Source organism: Hemibagrus wyckioides, linkage group LG22, assembly GCF_019097595.1.
Source record: "Hemibagrus wyckioides isolate EC202008001 linkage group LG22, SWU_Hwy_1.0, whole genome shotgun sequence".
NCBI classification, from domain to species: domain Eukaryota; kingdom Metazoa; phylum Chordata; class Actinopteri; order Siluriformes; family Bagridae; genus Hemibagrus; species Hemibagrus wyckioides.
This window is the reverse complement of record NC_080731.1, coordinates 19,094,166-19,114,957: the sequence shown is the minus strand read 5'-3', so window position 1 is coordinate 19,114,957 and position 20,792 is coordinate 19,094,166. Positions and strand designations below refer to the sequence as shown.

Below are 20,792 nucleotides of genomic sequence, written 5' to 3'. Positions count from 1 at the left end.
CAGTCTAGCCCGGGCTAAAAGCAGCTGATTCGATTTCAGGCTCGCATTTTATTACGTTTAGCTAACGAGGCCCGTTCAGTGCTATTTCGGTACACGCTAGGTGGAGAGCGCAGGGTGGGAAATTTGTCCACCGAACCACATTGGACACGTTTGTGACCCAGAAAAAGTCAGGAAACAAGAATATGACACCAACATTGTTCTGTTTTCTTCTTCCCTGCTTCTTCCTGCACATTTTTTCCTTTTCCCGTCATGACATGGAGGAGAAAAGTGGGTGAGGGGGTGTGGCCTGGCGTATCTTGAACCTGATTGGCTGCTGTGTAAATCAGTATCGCACTTAAGCATGATTTCCTGTTTCAGAAGGAAATATGCCAAGAAACAAAATCTAAATGTAGAAATAAGTTTAAACTTTGTGAATGCAGACTGTCGAAGTGAATTGAATAATAAAGTTGTTGTTATCACAATGCTGTTGTATTCCTTCCACTTTCTCCTTGTGTGTGTTACTCCAGCAGTGTGTTAATTGTGTAAAACTGTAACACAATGCTGTTCGTGTAAACTCCACTCAAAGTCGGTGTCAATGTTTTAACGCAACGCATACGAAAGATTTTCATTCAGCACCCAGATACTCAGACACATCACCACTGATGGTGTGAAAACACTTACGAGTGTTAATGTTGCAAATATCCTCATGCAAATCTCCAGTCTCGAGAGCACAGGAGAAATCCATTAACAGCGCGTGCGCTCGAGTTTTATATGAGTTTTATATAGATTTTTAATCTCAACCGGTTGTGGCCTTCCCGCTCGGGCGCGCGCGCGCGCGCGCGTGTGTGTGTGTGTGAGAGAGAGAGAGAGAGAGAGAGAGAAAGAGAGAGAGGTGTGCGTTTCACCCAGCATGGGTCACTTTACCTCACGCGCTCCAACCCGCAGCATGACTCTTCCTCCTCGTTGAACCTGAACCTCACCTGTTGTCACTGTTGCACAAGTTTACTCTGAACTCCAGGAGTTTCTCGGAGGTCTTTTCTTTTCCACATCGACATGCACCATCACGAGTTGTCGGTGAACGCGAACCCCGGGCTGGTTCAGGTTCCGGTGATGCTGCAGACGGAGTCCCGGGACAGATGGGGCAAAAAAATGGACTTTCTTCTGTCGGTGATCGGTTTTGCTGTGGACCTGGGGAACGTCTGGCGATTTCCTTACATCTGCTACCAAAACGGCGGAGGTAAAGAACTTTTTGTTTGTTTGTTTGTTTGTTTGTTTGCATTGTATCATTTTACCAGAAAGAGAAGAAAGAGAAAAATGTTTAGCAAATAAATAAAATCATATTTGTCATTTGGTAGAATTTGTGCACGCCTTTAAATCTATTTAAACAGTTACCTTTAAAATGCCTTTATAAGTTATGCAGAAGTATAAATGTTATTAATGTTTACGAGTCAGATCATTAATATTATAACCACGCTTCGGTTTGTGTTGCTATAACTTTTTTTTTAATAATGTATTTTGTTCATATTTAACGCTAAAAGGAAAAAGAGAAAAAAGAGCGAGATGAACGGAGAAGCGCTGCCTCTGTCCAGGGTGCTGAATGGGGAAGGTTTTAAAAAAAAATAAAAAATAAAACTGTGTCTAGATCTGAATTAGTTTTATATTTTATCAGACACAATATTATTAACGGCCATTAACAGTTGTTGTTTTTTATTATTATTATTTTTAAATAAGACTTTAAATGAGAAATCAGAATAATTTCATTATTTGGCCATTTTTAAACAATAAATACTCGATAAAACAAAATATGATTGTTTAAATAAATTCAATGGATATAAAATTCAGCTCTTTATGGCTCTTTAATGTGGTTAAAATTTGTATATTTCGATTTATAATGTTAAGGTAAAGAAAAATGACAAATAAATCTATAAATAAATATGAAAAAGTAAAGTAATCATCGATAAGTGGTTTAATTATATGGTTAGTTAAATGTTAAGTGTTAAAAAAGACAGCATAGCTAAAATCAAAATTGCTATCCTTGTACTAGAGAGAGAGAGAGAGAGAGAGAGAGAGAGAGAGAGAGAGAATACAATTCCTACCTTTAATCATATAACCAATCATATTTGGGGAGGAAAGAAATCAATAAATTATATGCTTCTATTTAAGATTATCCGCTTCTATTTATGGTTTATATTTTTATAGCTATATCATCTTGGTTGATAGATCAGCTTCTTCCTTACTTTCTGATGAAAGAGAGAGAGAGTGAGAGAGAGGACCTTAGACAGAAGACATTTCATTTGTATGATGTCGTGATGTTGGTCTTGACCGTATTTTCAAATCCTTAATCCACAAACAGAGACAGTAACAATGAACCATGTTCATCAGGAGAGAGTTTTAAATAATATATATTATGGGATGCTCTGATCTCTAATCTCTTGTGACATGTAACCTTCATTCTCTGCTATATGGTATAAAGATTTATAAACAGCAATATAAACCTGTCACAAAATCACCTTAATTTTGTCCACACTTGCCTAAATCTACCACTTGTAAAGTGTTTCCAGAACATCATCAATTTGTTTGGGTTGACTGACCTTTACTCCTACTTCCTCCTCAGTTGCTTGTCAGCAGGACTTAGAAATTAGGTAGGACTACTGACCTATAATGACTCCTGTACACATCCCATTACTGATCTATCAATATAGACAGTTCCTGCTACTGGCAGATAAAGAGCATGGGTCTGAGCTCCACCTGCAAATTAGCCACAGCTGATAGTCCAGTGTTTTAGCAGATTGATGGAGTAAACTCCATCGTGCATGGGTCCGTACAGCTTGCACTGGGAGTCTCCTGTATTAACTCCTACAATGTGAAACTTGCCTTTTTTCTGCTGTTGCATGTTAAATTACTATGCAAATGAGGGATAGCTGAAGATTTCAAACAATTTATTTACCATGCATTAACCCTCTGGACCTTCAGAAAAAAGCAGTTTGAAAAAGAATTTGAGCTCATTGAGGCCTTGGGATTTTGCAGACCACAATCAGGCATCAGGGCACTAGAGAGCACTGCATGTGTCCTCAGTTACCACCATAATGCTGAGATGAGACTGAGATGCAGAGTTGCACCATTCAGCCGTAAGTTGGTTTAGACCTGAAAGTCTGTAAGTATCATTCTAGGGTTAACCATACAGTATGTCTGCAAGTAGGATCAGCTCCTTGGCTGTATGTAAACTGAGATGGTATAAACCTACTGTGTCAGTCATTGCCCCAGTTTGAATATAGCAGCAATTCTACCAGCTACTTGAAGAGAACACTGGAGGTGCTACAAAGGGAGTGTGATGCTGTCTTGCTCTAATGAGGCTGCTCAGAAGAAGCTTGTTAAGACCTCATTGCCACCTAAGAATTTTAATAATATGGAAGACTAACCAGAATAAGAAAGTGTTTGAACAAGTGCTGAGCAAGAATCTCCTCCCCCACGACCATGGATGCTGGCTCCTCCATGGCCTTAACTCAATATCAAAGAGCCCATATATCACAATAACAGTAACACAATATATCATCGACATGTGGCTTGGGATTGGTACGGCTGATATAAAGTACCACCTGAGAATAATCCTCTTTTGTCATTTGTAGGAGCCTTTCTCATCCCCTACACCCTAATGGCTATATTTGGAGGAGTCCCACTCTTCTACATGGAGCTGGCTCTGGGTCAATTCCACCGCACAGGTGCCATCTCCATCTGGAAACACATTTGCCCAATATTCAAAGGTACTGAACTGTTCATGCTTCATTATACAACAAAGCCAAACATGACAAGTATAATGACCAGTAGCTGTGTAAGAGTGTAATAAAGTAAAGTCACAGATCACTGAGATGAGCAAATACACACACAGTCCAGCTAAAGTCATGCTGGAGTCCTGGCTCAAGTCCTTCTTTTTTGTTTTTTTCAGGCATCGGTTTCTCCATCTGCATCATCGCGTTGTATGTCTCCTTCTACTACAACACCATCATCGCGTGGGCGTTGTTCTACTTCTACTCGTCGTTCAGCAGCACTCTGCCATGGACAAACTGCGACAATGCATGGAACACGGAAAACTGCACCAACTACTTTGGCAAGGACAACGTGACGTGGACCAACTACTCCCGCTCACCGGCCGAGGAGTTTTACACGTAAGTGCATGTAAGTGGCAAAGAATGAGAAGAAGGTATGCAAGAGTGGAGGTGAAACTCAAAGATCCTCATTCCTAATAGAGCAAAATGAAAACCTTATTAATAAGGAAAAGAGGATGTGATGAAACTGACTTGTATTAACCCCTCTGAAGATGACTACTTTTCTAGAACAGACAACCCCAAGTGTTTCATTTCTCTAATGACACAATTCTTAAAATTCCCTGTTCATTAAAGAACGACACGCCACACTTTTTATCCGTTTATAGTAACATCAGATTTGTTGTGTCTGAGAAATGAGGCAGTTCCTCTTCTCACTTACGTTAAGTGCAGCTCTCGGTCTAAACAGAGAAAGATGTGATGGAGGAGAGAATGGAGGTGTAGATGTTGTAGATGAGTGAGCGCCGGTTCTGTGTGAGCAGGAGGAACGTGTTGGAGCTGCACGAGTCGGAGGGTTTGGAGAAAGTGGGTGTGATCCGCTGGCAGCTGATGCTCTGCCTCTTCCTCATCTTCACTGTCGTCTACTTCAGCCTGTGGAAAGGAGTCAAAACATCAGGCAAGGTGCGCACATGCATACACATGCACAAAGCAGTTTTAAATGATAACTGCACCATCACTGTGACACAACACATTTCTCTCTCCCTCAGGTGGTTTGGGTCACAGCCACTCTTCCCTACGCAGTCTTGTTGATTTTGTTAATTCGAGGAGCAACATTACCTGGAGCCTGGAGGGGCGTCGTCTTCTACCTGCAGCCCAAATGGGAGAAACTAAGGGACACGAGTGTGAGTCTCTCTCTTTCTTACACACACACACACTTCAGCCACTGAGAATAACACCACAAAACCATGAGTCATAAGAACATGATAAAACCGTCACTGCTGTATTTAGGTGAAGTTTATTTGATAAATTTACTGATCATATCACATTCAGTCAGATTTTTAAAGATGGCTGTGTTTCCTGCTGCAGGAAAATGCAGATGAGGTTTGTGAATAAAGCGCAGCACTAATCAGATGCATAATTGGTTCACATTTGCTTTGTGAACACAAAGCTCTCTCTCTCTCTCTCTCTCTCTCTCTCTCTCTCACACACACACACACACACACACAAACACTTTTATCAGTACTGTTACTTTTTTCCACCGGATATTTACCTTTAAATATGTGAAAATTTGTGTGTGTGTGCAGGTCTGGGTGGATGCAGCAGCTCAGATCTTCTTCTCTCTCGGCCCAGGGTTTGGTGTTCTGCTCGCTCTATCCAGCTACAACTCCTTCAACAACAACTGCTACAGGTACCAAAAACAAATTCCTCACGCTGTCTCATATGACACACACACACACACACACACACACATACACACACACACACACCACACACACCACCTATTCTGCAACACATTCCTGCAGCTTCGTTTCAGTCATGTTTGTTGATACAAACTGCTACAAAGATATAATATGTTCAGTATTCCAAAAAAGTGAAGTGACCATGAGAGCTAGAGCAGATTTTTTTCTTTTTTATCTGATGATATAAAATCCTTTGTCCCTTTTTACCTAAGTAAAATGAGATGAAAGTGTTGAAATGGAGATAGTGGATCAAAATGAAAAGCTCTGCAAGTGTGTGTGTGTGTGTGTTATGGTGTCTGGCTGAGGTTGAGATAGATTAGGAGATGGTTCTAATTAAAGCTGATGAACTGATCCAGATGTATAGAGTGCTGTATATAAAGATCTGCACAGCCGAGTGTCTGCATCTTAAATTGGTCTAATGTTAATGACACCAGCGTCTATTAAATCTCCCTGATCTGCTTCCTTACTCCCGCGGATCTCCGGCCTTTTATATAAACTCCTTCCCTTTGGTCTCGTCCTAAACCTCACTACAGCAGTTTCTCAGTGCAGGAACTTCACACAATTCTTAAGATGGATGTTAGAATGAACGCTCTACATCATCTTCTGTCTCTTTGTCTTTCATCAGAGATGCCATTGTGACGAGTTTGGTCAACTGCCTGACCAGCTTCATGTCTGGTTTTGTGATTTTTACTGTTCTGGGCTACATGGCCGAGCAGAGACACGTTAACGTGGAAGATGTAGCCAGAAACAAGGGTAAGAACACACTCAGTTCAGTCAGGCATCATAAGCACAAAGTCTCCCAAAGTTTCTTATTCTGGTCAGATTTTAAATGTTAAATGTTAACTTTTACACATTAAAGGCCCGAGTCTTCTGTTCATCACTTACCCAGAAGCCATTGCCAACATGATGGGCTCCACGTTTTTTGCCATCATCTTTTTTGCGATGATGATCACACTAGGATTGGACAGCACGGTGTGTCTATACACACACACACACATTTTTTTAATATAGCTGTATGCAGCATTTGTATGTAATCCGTGTGTGTGTGTGTGTGCAGTTTGGAGGTCTGGAAGCCATCATTACTGCGGTGATGGATGAGTACCCAGACTTTCTGTCCCACAGGAGGGAGGTGTTTGTTCTGGGTCTGGTGACCGTGTGCTTTTTGGGATCTCTGAGCACTCTGACTAAAGTGAGTTTCTCACAGCGCTTTGAATTATATTATAATATTCATTATATTATATTATATTATATTATATTATATTATATTATATTATATTATATTATATTATATTATATTATATTATATTATATTATATTATATTATAATATTCAAACCACTACGCCAGCTAAATGTTGTATTTGTGAAAGCACGTTGCACAGATTTAAAGGAATCCGGCATTTTTATTCATTTGAGGCTCCATTAATGCACAGGACCTCAGACAGTTTTTCTTAGAGAACTTTCACAAACCTGCAAAAGCTCTGATCAGTCCACTTAATTCAAACCCTGCCATGTTCTTCCCCAACTGTAATGAGAAAGTGATTTGACTCTGAATCGACTCACCTGCAGGGAGTGAACTGTAATGAGAAAGTGATTTGACTCTGAATCGACTCACCTGCAGGGAATGAACTGTAGTGAGAAAGTGATTTGACTCTGAATCGACTCACCAGCAGGGATTGAACTGTAATGAGAAAGTGATTTGACTCTGAACCGACTCACCTGCAGGGAATGAACTGTAATGAGAAAGTGATTTGACTCTGAACCGACTCACCTGCAGGGAATGAACTGTAATGAGAAAGTGATTTGACTCTGAATCGACTCACCTGCAGGGAATGAACTGTAATGAGAAAGTGATTTGACTCTGAATCGACTCACCTGCAGGGAATGAACTGTAATGAGAAAGTGATTTGACTCTGAACCGACTCACCTGCAGGGAATGAACTGTAATGAGAAAGTGATTTGACTCTGAATCGACTCACCTGCAGGGAATGAACTGTAATGAGAAAGTGATTTGACTCTGAACCGACTCACCTGCAGGGAATGAACTGTAATGAGAAAGTGATTTGACTCTGAATCGACTCACCTGCAGGGAATGAACTGTAATGAGAAAGTGATTTGACTCTGAATCGACTCACCTGCAGGGAATGAACTGTAATGAGAAAGTGATTTGACTCTGAATCGACTCACCTGCAGGGAATGAACTGTAATGAGAAAGTGATTTGACTCTGAATCGACTCACCTGCAGGGAATGAACTGTAATGAGAAAGTGATTTGACTCTGAATCGACTCACCTGCAGGGAATGAACTGTAATGAGAAAGTGATTTGACTCTGAATCGACTCACCTGCAGGGAATGAACTGTAATGAGAAAGTGATTTGACTCTGAATCGACTCACCTGCAGGGAATGAACTGTAATGAGAAAGTGATTTGACTCTGAATCGACTCACCTGCAGGGTGGTAAAACAAACATGCCATATATGTTCTAGAGATTTAGACTGATGACCGAAAACAAAAAAATACACAGGATGTGCCACACAAAATGTTTTCGAATCATCAGCTCCATATGCTCAGGTGATTTTTGTGATTTCTTCACACACTTGATTCGTTTCTTTCTATCACATATTTTCTGAGCAACAAGTGAAAGTGTTCGTTACAAGAACGTTTTGCTTTGAAATTCAGTGTGAAATCAAACCAAATACCAAACAGATTGAAAGAATCAATTTCACCCTGTTGAAATTGTCTCTGTCTCAGGAAACATGCTGAAATATAACGCCATGCAGGAGTGTTCTGGATTATTCGTTACATTTCCTCAATTGGTTGATGAACAGATGTGAGCAGTGGAGTGTTTTGGGTCTCTCTCTCTCTCTCTCATAACTATCCAGGCACAGACTCTACCCTGCTGACAGAGGGACTGAACCTGAGGGCATTTTTCTTTATTCTGGTCAATCAAGTTTCAAAAGATAAATGGCCTGCATGTATCATCATGAAGAAGTTTCTCCACACACCTGAAGAGCTTCATAACATGACCTGACGTTAACAGTGTTAGGTTTTTTCCGTTGCAGGGCGGTGCATATGTAGTAAAACTTCTTGAAGAGTTTGGAGTGGGATTTTCTATAATATCCATTGTGTTTCTGGAAGCCACTGCTGTCTCCTGGTTTTATGGTAAGAAAACACCTCTCTGTGAAAACACAATAAAGTGTGAGATAAAGGGATAAACTTTTAGCACCAACATTACTGTGTGTTTCAATGAACTATACAATATAATATTACTTTTCATATTATTATCATCTGGAACCTGTAACAATGAGCCACATGTAAGAAAAACGACACAATTAATGCGCTCCATTGTTCTTGTTTCCTCTCAGGCATCAATAGATTCAGCAACGACGTCAAAGCCATGCTGGGATACACACCCGGAATCTTCTGGAGGTTTTGTTGGGTGGCCATCAGCCCGACTTTTCTAGCGGTGAATAAAAACACACATTTTATTGTGTTTTCTCAGCTCTCATATTTTGCTGATTTTAATGTTTGTAGTATTTTCAATTCTGCCCTCATTATTCATTTATCTGAAGCCTGTAAATGAAATAACGAGAACCTTTCTAGAAGTCTAACAGCTACAGAAGGTCACGCGTTTCCAGCTTATTATTTTCACATTTAGAAATGTAGCAGCTGTTTCCTTCCCTGCAGCCTTTAAAGACACTTTAATCCCATTTTTGATCTCTGGCTCACTTCTGAAACTTCTGCATGCCAAATGTCAATCCCATTCAGCTCGCTAACACAATCATGCATGCGAGAGCTGACATTCACCCCTGCACATTCTCCTCCTTATCCCTTTTTTATTTGTCCTCGAGCGTGTGATAAACCGCTGCCTCCTTCTCTGCCTCAGGTGTTAGAGATTATTTGAAGCCTCGGAAATTTGTCACTGATGTCAGTAGAAAATAAACGATTTTTTTTGGAAAAGCAGAACTTCTGTTTCTCACCTCAGAGGAAATACATGGGGTTTATTTAAATATCTGAGGAAGCATTTTTATTAGATAAATAATCCTGAGAGTAAGTATAAAAATAAGTTCTGAGAATATGAGGCTGGGAGGAGAGATGACTAATAATAGTGTAAAGTTCTGTAAAAGTGGCTTTGTTCATGACTTTTACGTCTAACTTAAAATTTCTTACATATTCAAAAAAAGAAATGTGCCACTACAATCTGAATTTTATTTGTAAAGTTTTGAAAGACATCAAACTGAAAATGTAGTCCATGAATTTGCGTCTAAATCTATAATTCTGCACTGTGGGTAGTAGACGTATTCAGTTTTTTCTTGTTTCACTAGATATCTTCACGAAGCAGATTTACAGATATAAATAAATTCTGAACAGAAATTTCAAATTTTGAAACTGCCTCATGCTCGCTGACTGAAATGAATGAAAACATCTGAATCTGAAGGTGAAACTGGACTGCATCCGCAAAAAACGAGACTGAATCACAGAACTTCAGTTTGATGTAATTCTACTACCAAAATTAAAATGAAGGCATTAATAAATACAGTACAGATGTGACATTCTGTAGTAAAATTACATTAAGTTCCATGCTTCAAATACAATGTTTGTATGTATAAAATTCAGACTGTATTGGCACATTGACTCACTCCACAGAGTTCACACTAAAGGAAGATTTGCATGCATGGGAGCATGCTGAGGGGAAAATGATTTAGGGGTTTTGTAAATACACTATATTGACACCCCTCCAAATAATTGAATCCAGGTGTTGTTTTTCAGGGGTTGGGCTCGGCCCCTTAGTTCCAGTGAAAGGATCTCTTAATGCTTCAGCATACCAAGACATTTTGGACAATTTCATGCTCCCAACTGTGTGGGAACAGTTTGGGGATGACCCCTTCCTGTTCCAACATGACTGCACACCAGTGCACAAAGCAAGGTCCATAAAGACATGGATGAGTGAGTTTGGTGTGGAGGAACTGCACAGAGTCCTGACCTCAACCTGATAGACCACCTTTGGGATGAATTAGAGCGGAGACTGTGAACCAGACCTTCTCATCCAACATCAGTGCCTGACCTCACAAATGCTATTCTAAAGGAATGGTCAAAAATTCCTATAAACACACTCCTAAACCTTGTGGAAAGCCTGACCAGAAGAGTTGAAGCTGTTATAGCTGCAAAGGGCGGGACAACTCCATATTACATTCATGTGCATGTAAAGGCAGACGTCCCAGTTTTGGCCTGGCTCACAGTCTCCACTCTAATTCATCACAAAGGTGTTCTATGGGGTTGAGGTCAGGACTCTGTGCAGGCCAGTCAAGTTCCTCCACACCAAACTCACTCATCCATGTCTTTATGGAGCTTGCGTTGTGCACTGTACCGTGCACTGTCATCCCCAACTGTTCCCATAAAGCATAAAATTGTCCAAAATGTCTTGGTATGAAGCTGAAGCATTAAGAGTTCTTTTCACTGGAACTAAGGGGCCGAGTCCAACCCCTGAAAAACAACACCTGAATTCAATGATTTGGAGGAGTGTCCCAAAACCATTGGCAAAATAGTGTATGTAAGGTTACATAATGTTTACATAAACCTGACAAATATCTAACTAGGGCGTGTGGTTGGTAATTTAGTTTGCATACTGAAAAAAAGAAAAAGAAGTCTGCTGTTCTCGAGTCAATCTCACTCCAATGTTTTTTATCAGTGCAGGAATCAGAATCCTGTAAGGTTTTTATATCATTAGCACTTACATTTCTTAACAAGCTTTTTGTGACTCACGAGCTGTAAAAGCAGGAAAAGTGTGTTCTTATTGAGCGAAAGCAGAAAAGATTCAATATCAAGTGTCCATTTGGAAGAAAAGTGTAATATTCAGATCTGATTCCTGAAAAAAAAGTATTGACGTCGGCGTGTGCGCCTTATTTTGGACGAACTAAGTGTGTTTTCTTGTTCAGTACATCATTATCAGCTCTCTGCTGAATCCGGCCCCTTTGGTCATGTTCGATTACAAGTTCCCCGACTGGAGCATCACGGTGGGTTACATCATCGGATTCTCCTCTTTCATCTGGATCCCCGTCTACATGGTGTATAAGCTGGTGTGGACGCCCGGCTCGCTCAAACAGGTGATTACACTACACTTCATATCACTGCGCTCTGATTGGCCTGAAGCTGTTGAGTCAATCCCACCTTTATGATCAAACTGATTCACTAATTAGTGAGAATATTTTACTCCTTACTTCTTTTTTTTTATCTCAGTGACCTCTGACCTCTTCCACATCATTTGTTGTTTCTGTTTTCAGCGTCTGGCTGTTTGCCTGCGGCCCGAACGAACGTTGCCTGACATCCACACAGACACGCTGGGTTTGACTCCGGTACCTTAAAAACAGCCCCAAACACAAATCCAAACACACAGTCAAAACACACACACTGAAATAAACACACACACACTCACACACAGACACGATTAAAGAAGCAATAAGTAGCATCTTTTGGTCCACTTTCCAGGTGCAATACTCACCATGCTGCTCATATTCACACACAACACTGACTCCATTGCAGTATTACTCCAAAGTCTTTTTTTCCCCTTTGAATTCTAATGAATTATAGCAGATTTCTTGACTATTACAGTTCGCTATGTGATGATATCAGCTACCTAACTTGTCAGGGTATGTAGATATCACAATATTGTATTTTTATAAATATTAACTCCATTTTCGGATTGGCTTCTTTTAAAATAGACAAAAAAAACAACAACATAAGTCTTGATTATACTTTCAAATCTCTCCAAACTGAAACAACTGTCTGTGATGAATACCGCAGGGATTCTGGATTCTGATTGGTCAGAAGGAGGAGGACATGGTGTTTCTGTATGACAAACGCTTCATAAAATGGAAGACTGATAATAAACATATTTCTGAAAAACAGAACGATAGTCATTGTTGGGATGGTGAAGTTTTCTGTAAGGAAGTGATTATTTAACATTTATGGAAGGAGTCTCCAGTGTCAGAGCTCAAACTTTACGTTTTCAGGACCGAGGAGTTTATACTTTGTTGTAACAAGCTTTTTGCCTTATTCCTCTTTCTCACTGCTGCCTGAAACATACACTTTTTCAAAAGAAGGCTTATCAGAGCAAATTATTTTAATGTGAAATGAAAAGAAAAAAAAAATGCTACTTATTGCTCCTTCAGCTTTATCATTTAAGAAGCCAAATCAGATCGCAAACAGAAAATTGGTGCAATATTTTAAAATACAGAAAGTGAACTGATAAAAAAAAAAAAAATACGATCCATGAGAAAAACTACGCTGGGGCACTGATTACCAGTTCGACGTTTTCGTATTCTTTGTTAAATATTTAGTCCTTTTTAGCCATTATCGAGGTAGGAAGTGACATCGCGAATGGGAAAAAAAAAAAATACATGCAAATGCTACGATGTTTACCTCACGGTGAGAAGAGAAACCACGGTCACTTTTCCAGATGTGTGTTGTGAAGAGTTCCTGGTGTGTGCTGCCTTAACGCTGCCTGAACATCTGTATCGCTATTCAACGTCAAAACTTCCTGTCATATCCTATCGGTCGTGTGCCTCAAAAAAAAAAAAAGAAAGAAAGACTGTTGATGAAGACTGTTTCAAATGCTTTTGGTTTCTCTGCATTACTGTAATGATTTTAAGACGAACTCCTCGACTTCACATCAACACTCACTGTACACGAGCGTCACATTCATTCATCTTCATCCTAAAGCAGGGAAGCGAAGAAAAGTCGCACCACCAGGGCCACAGGATCGGTCCGTAGAATCGTTCCTCGTGTTGGATCTAATTTGGAGAAGGTTTATTAGAAAACAAGCGGCTCCTTGATGAAGTTACATGATGTGTATTTGTTTCATTACAGCTACAATATCAAGAACAAACTATTATGTTGTACGATTTCAAACTTCATGTTCTGGCAGAAAAGGGCCGGAAAATTGAGATGACATTCATTTGCTTTCGCTAACAATACGAGAGAAAGAGAGAGAGAGAGAGAGAGAGAGAGAGAGCACACAAGTCTGAAATCTCACAAAGGTGGTTTCATCTTCTCTCGGTCCATACATTAAGTTCACTCAGCTCTTAATGGCGTATCTATATCACTATGCCGGTGACTCTGGTGTGTCTTCATGCATCATTCTGATATTAAAGTGTAATATTATCAGTCATCTCAGTACTTAAGTTCCTGTGGCCACAGCGCTTTAATGGAATCGACTTCATCGTCTCCCGCTTTTTAAAATAGATGAGCTGCGATGATTTAAGCCACAAAATAGATCTCGAGAAGTTCGTAGCCACAACATATTAATCAGAGGCAGTGTAAATATCCTCCAAGTCATGAACACAGAATAAACTACAGATAACCCCGAAGCTGAACACTGCAAATGGTTTACTGTTAAGAATTAATACCATAGCTTCATATGAAGATCAGGCACTTGTGATCCTCATCTAACTGGTGTCAGGATTCACCCCAGGAAACGAATGAGGAAGTTACTGTGAAGTCGACGAGGACGTGTTAAAATTGGGAATGCAGCGTTTATCCTATAGCCAAGTTTTACCTGTAATTCTCTTTGTTTGTTTTTCCAGAAAAAAAAAAAAAAACGTACCAAATTTGATTTCCGATTGCTGTGAGTGTTACGGTGGGGTGAGAAACGCGTTCTTCGTGTTGGTGTGTACGGTATTGTAAATTGTGACAGAGACTCTTGCTTGTGTAAATGTCTGAAGTAACAATAAAGGTCTACGATGAAAATCCTTCAGTCACATGATTGGGTTATTGTGTTCTGTGAAGGTAGTATTTTTGTTATGTAACACCTTATGTGAGGAACTAAGAGAGCAGCTCCTGCTTTCCTGTTTTCCATAGAGACCTGCTCTGTTTATGCTGGTTTTTAATTACCACGTTGATTTGCAATACACGATGAACACATGCACGATCAGAGGAGGCCATTGTGCCAAGCGCTTAAATGAGATGCTTTATTAAAGACCACACGAAATGGAATCAGCACAGCTCTGAAACACAGGTATGAGGGTCTAGGAATATGAAAGAGAAGATGCTAATTCCACATTCAAGCACTTTGCAAATGGATCAAAGGCCTCCGTGGCGTTGGTGGGTCTCAGAGCGAGAGGGAGAAAACAAAAGAGGTAGAGAGCTCAATGCACTTCCTATTAATGAGTGCAGTGAATAGGTGGGTGAAGCGCAGAAGCAGCCGTGGAGTCGATCCGTGGTTCTCAAACTTTAACTGTAAAAAAATCCAGACTCCTGGCACTACAGACTCAATTATCAGTTATATAAATATTAAATTTATTCAGTTGTTTGTGTACATCTCGTCTGTGTATTACTTTTGAAGACATTTCTGTGACAAGTGTCATGGGATTCAAGTGGAAGTTTGGATTAAATCTGTTCACCGAAGCAGCCCAACGAGCCATGAGAACTAAAAAAAAAACCTAAAAACATCTTTATATCAAAAAGCAGAGTAGCAAACTGCTCCAGGGATTTATTAGGATACTTACCGGGTGCCAGTATTTCAGGGAGAAAAGCATGAGTAGTCCAGAAGCTCAAAATTTGAGAACATGAACCGTCTGCTCAGGTCAGAGGTGTTAATAACTACCGTTATAAGCCTGACATGCAGTAACCTTTATTTCCTTTGTGGGTTAATGTTATTTCATCATGCTCCATGATAGCATTTAAAGAAAAACCTGAGTACAACCTGGACAGGATAAGATTTCCGGACACGTGTCTGTAAAGTGATTTTGCCCGGAGGACGTCTGTAGTAATACCGATCGATTCATAAACCATCTCTGTATAAATCTCACAGATGGGTGTGTCTTCCTGAATGGTCATCACAACACGTGTGTTACACACCTCATTGCTGGTTGTTTTGACCTTTTATTATCAGCGCTTGGTGCTTGATTACATGATAAGGCCTCCTATGTAATTAGAGTCGCAAAGGAGCGGAAAATTTACGGCAGATTTCCGGAAAGTTTCTACGGGATGGTCATTTTTTAGACAGTGTTTTTTTTAATTATCTCACCTAAATATTTGCTCAATCAGTGTATTTGTTTTTACAATGGCAAAACACACAGCTTACACAGAGCACAAGAAAGTTAATTCCCATATATTCCCGTTAATTCCCATGGAAAGATTCCATCCTTAAAAATTCCCAGAATTTTGCAACCCTATGTGTAATCAATACTCGCACTAGGAACGCAACAAACCCACCTTTTTCTCCTCCATGTCCATTTAAACCTCATTTACATTGTTCTATATTTCAATTTCAGACAAAGTGTAAGAGAAGTCATGAAGTTGGAGGGAAGTTAGATATGTAAAGCACGCTTGGCTTCTGAGACACATTATCCTCAAGATTCCAGCGGATCCAATAATTAATATCGAACTTCAGAGTTCACACAGACTTTTTTTCAGTTCCCTGACTGAATCATCTCAACCACCATCACTGTGATCAATGACATAATGGAAGAATTACACAAGTAATTCCCTGTGAAAACTTTTATAATCTTCTCAGACCGTGTAATAACCAATACGCTAACATAATTCATTCAATCGCTGAAGAGGAGATTTTCCAAAGATACGTATACTGTAAAAATAAAGACAGAAAAAAATAGAGAGAGAGAGAGAGAGTTTTCTTTTTCTTCATTTATCAGCCCTGAATCATTTGATGTCTTTACATATCTGTGCTTCCATTGTTTATTAAAAGAAAATCACACATAAACTTGTATCCATGTTTGTTTGATATTTATTTTATACAGTTAGCCAGTTAGCTTTAGCACCTCACGTTCATATACGAACAATATGGCGGCTTTATTATTATTATTATTATTATTATTGTTGTTTTTTAGTAGTGAACGACTAAAACGAAACAAATACAACAGGATTTAGGACCCTGAAGATGCTCCGCTCAGATTCGTGCACAGTGCATACTACTCTACTAAAGAGTATGTGAACAGAGTACGCTAGCACTGGATGTGTACTATTCTAACATACTGTTTAGTAAAGTAGTGTGTGTTTGAACCTATGTGTACGGACTGAACCTGTCTGGGACCACAATGATGCCTGGACTCCGGGTTTATTCGTTTATTTTCTTCATCTCAGTCTTCGTTGGTGAGACGATAGCAAACGAAAGGCCCTATGCGGTGCTGCAAAAGCAGAATTTGGGTGAGGATTATGAATGTATTTGACGTGAAGATGTTGTGAATGCTGACATGACGAATGGGGCACAGTACAACAAATGGCTAGTGATGTTATCGCTGTGGACACTACTGTTTATTCCTCTTTTACCTCACAGTGCTGCTCATCACCGTCCTGTCCGTTCTCCTGGTGGCTATGCTGGTCATGGCGGTGTGTGTGTACAAGCCGCTGAGAGCTCGGTGACTGACCAAGGTAATTTATGACATTTGCTATAAGTGTCCATAATATACTCACTGATGCCCCGCTGCTGAACCGCGCATGCGCAATAGTTTAAGATCGAATCCACGATACAGTTATGTATTTAAGTAAAGATAAACAAAATCAAAATTTCACAACAACATATTAAACATGTTTACGAATAAAAACACTTTAAAAAATATATATATAATCAATAAAATAGTTTATAAATCATATTATTGTTGCATTAATGTTTTATATATATGTTTATGTATATTATTGTTTTATATATATGCATTAATGTTTTATATATATATATATATATATATATATATATATATATATATATATATATACATACATACAGGGGTTGGACAATGAAACTGAAACCCCTGGTTTTAGACCACAATAATTCATTAGTATGGTGTAGGGCCTCCTTTTGCGGCCAATACAGCATCAGTTCGTCTTGGGAATGACAGATACAAGTCCTGCACAGTGGCCAGAGGGATTTTGAGCCATTCTTCTTGCAGAATAGTGGCCAGGTCACTACGTGATGCTGGTGGAGGAAAACGTTTCCTGACTCGCTCCTCCAAAACACCCCAAAGTGGCTCAATAATATTTAGATCTGGTGACTGTGCAGGCCATGGGAGATGTTCAACTTCACTTTCACGTTCATCAAATCACTCTGTCACCAGTCTTGCTGTGTGTATTGGTGCATTATCATCCTGATACATGGCACCGCCTTCAGGATACAATGTTTGAACCATTGGGTGCACATGGTCCTCCAGAATGGTTCGGTAGTCCTTGGCAGTGACGCGCCCATCTAACACAAGTATTGGGCCTAGGGAATGCCATGATATTGCAGCCCAAACCATCACTGATCCACCCCCATGCTTCACTCTGGGCATGCAACAGTCTGGGTGGTACGCTTCTTTGGGGCTTCTCCACACCGTAACTCTCCCGGATGTGGGAAAGACAGTGAAGGTGGACTCATCAGAGAACAATACATGTTTCACATTGTCCACAGCCCAAGATTTTCACTGCTGGCACCATTGAAACCGACGTTTGGCATTGGCACGAGTGACCAAAGGTTTGGCTATAGCAGCCTGGCCATGTACATTGACCCTGTGGAGCTCCCGACGGACAGTTTTGGTGGAAACAGGAGAGTTGAGGTGCACATTTAATTCTACAGTGAGTTGGGCAGCTGTGGTTTTATGTTTTTTGGATACAATCCGGGTTAGCACCCGGACATCCCTTTCAGACAGCTTCCTCTTGCGTCCACAGTTACTCCTGTTGGATGTGGTTCGTCCTACTTGGTGGTATGCTGACATTACCCTGGATACCGTGGCTCTTGATACATCACAAAGACTTGCTGTCTTAGTCACAGATGCGCCAGCGAGACGTGCACCAACAATTTGTCCTCTTTTGAACTCTGATATGTCTCCCATAATGTTGTGTGCATTGCAATATTTTAAGCAAAACTGTGCTATTACTCTGCTAATTAAACCTTCACACTCTGCTCTTACTGGTGGAATGGGCAATCAATGAAGATTGGCCACCAGGCTGGTCAAATTTAGCCATAAAACCTCCAATACTAAATTGGCTTCATTGTCCAACCCCTGTATATATATATATATATATATATATATATATATATATATATACACCCACAGTGTACACAGCAAAAGTATTGACACCTGTTTAACAGTAATATAATTTATAATATAATTTAGAATTATATTTCCTAATCAGAATTACTCATTGATCTTTCTTACTGTGCTTTACACCATTTCAGTTTGGTTTTTGCCTTAGTTTGATTTCCTTTCTTAAGTTGATATTAAGTTTAGCAGATGATGGAGAGAGGAGCTGGGATTTGAGGAGCAGAGCCTCAGATGGAGCAGTGTTTACGGACGAATCATCTGACCTTCAGCTTTTCCTGTGGACAAAAAGCCTGTAGTGTAGAATCATGGGTAATTTGGTGTTCTGAGGACTTTCCTTTTGGTGAAATTAGGGAAATCAGGGAAACCGTTTCTGACTTCTCTTCAGATTTTAGTTCTCCGATCACAGTGTTTTAGTCATTTCCCTGCTCTAACGCACCTGATTGAAATTTGTTTATGTTGCTTCAGATGTGGAATGTGTTTAAAAATGTGCAGCTTACTTTACAGATTTAGCGTAGCTCATTGCTGGCCAGACATGTTTCCATGTTTAAATATATCTGGCTGCTGTAACACACAGTGTTTGCTAACATTAAGTCTTCTCACTGTTTCACACAGGAGGTAACGCTGGTTTAATTTTCTAGCTAGCAAGCGAAAAACCTCACACAATCCTGACAGTAGCGCAGAAGCCAGTCGCATGTTTATATAAACTTGCTTGTTTCCATGCATGAATTGGTTTATTCCACAGCAACAGACTGCTAAATGTGTAGCGGTACACTGCATGCAAGGTTTGATGGTAACATTAGAAGCGGTGATAGAAGCTTAGAGAAGTAGACTGATATGAAAACCTAATCTCATGATGAGAGTTTAGCCGGTGTGTTAGCGCAGGGAAACTCTGACGCTAGAGCTTCACAGATGGACTGCAGTAATCTCATTCTGTTCAACCTGATGTCATTATCATGTTTAATGTATATGGAGTCGAACATGAGCCTGTGTTTGAATCAGGGGGAAAAAGGCGAGGCGCTTCATGGCTTCTGCACTCGCCGAGTTTCTTTCAAATGATGCTGAATCTTATTTATTTCTCTACTCAGTGTTGGTTTTATGTATTTATTATCATATGATTTTCTGTGAGATTTTGTGTATTTTTATTTGGGCAATAAAGCTGAACTGAAGCCTGCGTTTACATGCTGTTCACGTTTCTGTGTTGCGTAAAAAAACTTCTCCGTAGTTTGTAGTGTTCCATAGCAGAAGTATGTTGTCATTTTCTGTAAAAATTAAACCGTGTAGTTTGTGATTAGTGAAAGTATTCACACCCTTATGGATTCAGGAGCTATTACCAGAAATCACACAGTTATCTAAACAGCGGTTTGTACATGAAGTGTCACGTGATCCTGCCGTCAGTCCTGAGAACCCAGTTTGCTGGAGAACACAACTGAATAAACATGGAGCTCCCGAAACAATTCTGGGGCAAAGTGCTGGAAAAGAATCAGTTAGGTCAGGTTATAAATAAAATATCCGAAACTTTGAACGTCACACAGAATTAAATGAAATTTATTAACTAAAAAATATGACAGCACACATGACTCAACAAATATCAATAACCTGAGGATGAAATCATTGGTGATGATTTATATCACGTCATTGACGTAATACGAGTGATGTCTTTAAACATATTTTAAGTATGTAAAGTCTTCACCTTCTCAGTGACTTGATGAAATCTCAGATCTAGGGGGCGTGTCAGGTGATTACACCATCACTGATCCTGCATGAATCTGTGGAAAAGAAATGAACCGCAGCCTCGTTCCTCATGTCACATCCCCCTGTGATGGTGCTTTGCTCGGTTTTATGCTTTCTAGAGATTTCACAAATAATCTGATGTGAAAATGAAACCTGATACAGAGGCCTTGACATCTTAGAAAGAGAGGCGTGGCTTAACCCTGAAGCCTTAATGCTGAACGCCGTCCGCCTCAGTCATCATACAGCATGCTTCCTGTTTCCCCATCAGAGCTGACATCATGTAGCACATGTATGATACCTGACGGCTGATTGATCTAATCCAATCTGCATTTCTATTCACAGCCCCACGTCCTCCTATACGCCACAAGAGACCTGCAGCCGTCTTTTTGATTGGATTAGGGCCCGCAGCTCAAATCCATGTGGCTATGTTTAGAAGCTCGTCAGCTCATCTCTAACGAGGTATCTGGACCTCTGTGTGCTTCTGATGTGATGGATGATCTTTAACAAGCAAGAAGTGTTCAAATAGCGCCATCTCCTGGTCTGAGCGAGG

At 40.0% G+C, this 20,792-nt stretch overlaps 1 protein-coding gene and 1 long non-coding RNA gene across 2 annotated transcripts; both read left to right on the top strand.

Moving 5' to 3' along the window:
• Positions 1–903: 903 nt before the first annotated feature.
• Positions 904–14,404, top strand: slc6a4b (solute carrier family 6 member 4b). Its single transcript, XM_058374542.1, has 13 exons — positions 904–1,216; positions 3,606–3,740; positions 3,923–4,142; positions 4,562–4,700; positions 4,787–4,921; positions 5,324–5,427; positions 6,105–6,232; positions 6,339–6,451; positions 6,537–6,668; positions 8,540–8,639; positions 8,843–8,943; positions 11,414–11,581; positions 11,759–14,404. Exons 1-13 carry the CDS (start codon positions 1,033–1,035, stop codon positions 11,837–11,839), a joined length of 1,740 nt encoding a protein of 579 aa, XP_058230525.1. The 5' UTR covers positions 904–1,032; the 3' UTR covers positions 11,840–14,404.
• A 2,001-nt stretch (positions 14,405–16,405) lies between these two features.
• On the top strand, positions 16,406–20,574 carry LOC131343120 (uncharacterized). The gene is made up of 3 exons (XR_009203106.1): positions 16,406–16,640; positions 16,771–16,865; positions 18,646–20,574. It is a non-coding gene; the product is annotated as an uncharacterized LOC131343120 (long non-coding RNA).
• Positions 20,575–20,792: the final 218 nt, after the last annotated feature.

What these genes read in the sequence shown, in the direction of transcription:
- slc6a4b (XM_058374542.1), top strand. Translation starts at nt 1,033, where the DNA reads ATGCACCATCACGAGTTGTCGGTGAACGCGAACCCCGGGCTGGTTCAG. An exon ending in TTCAACAACAACTGCTACAG is followed by an intron (nt 5,428 to 6,104) that starts GTACCAAAAACA and finishes GTCTTTCATCAG; the next exon opens with AGATGCCATTGTGACGAGTT. An exon ending in CACTAGGATTGGACAGCACG is followed by an intron (nt 6,452 to 6,536) that starts GTGTGTCTATAC and finishes GTGTGTGTGCAG; the next exon opens with TTTGGAGGTCTGGAAGCCAT.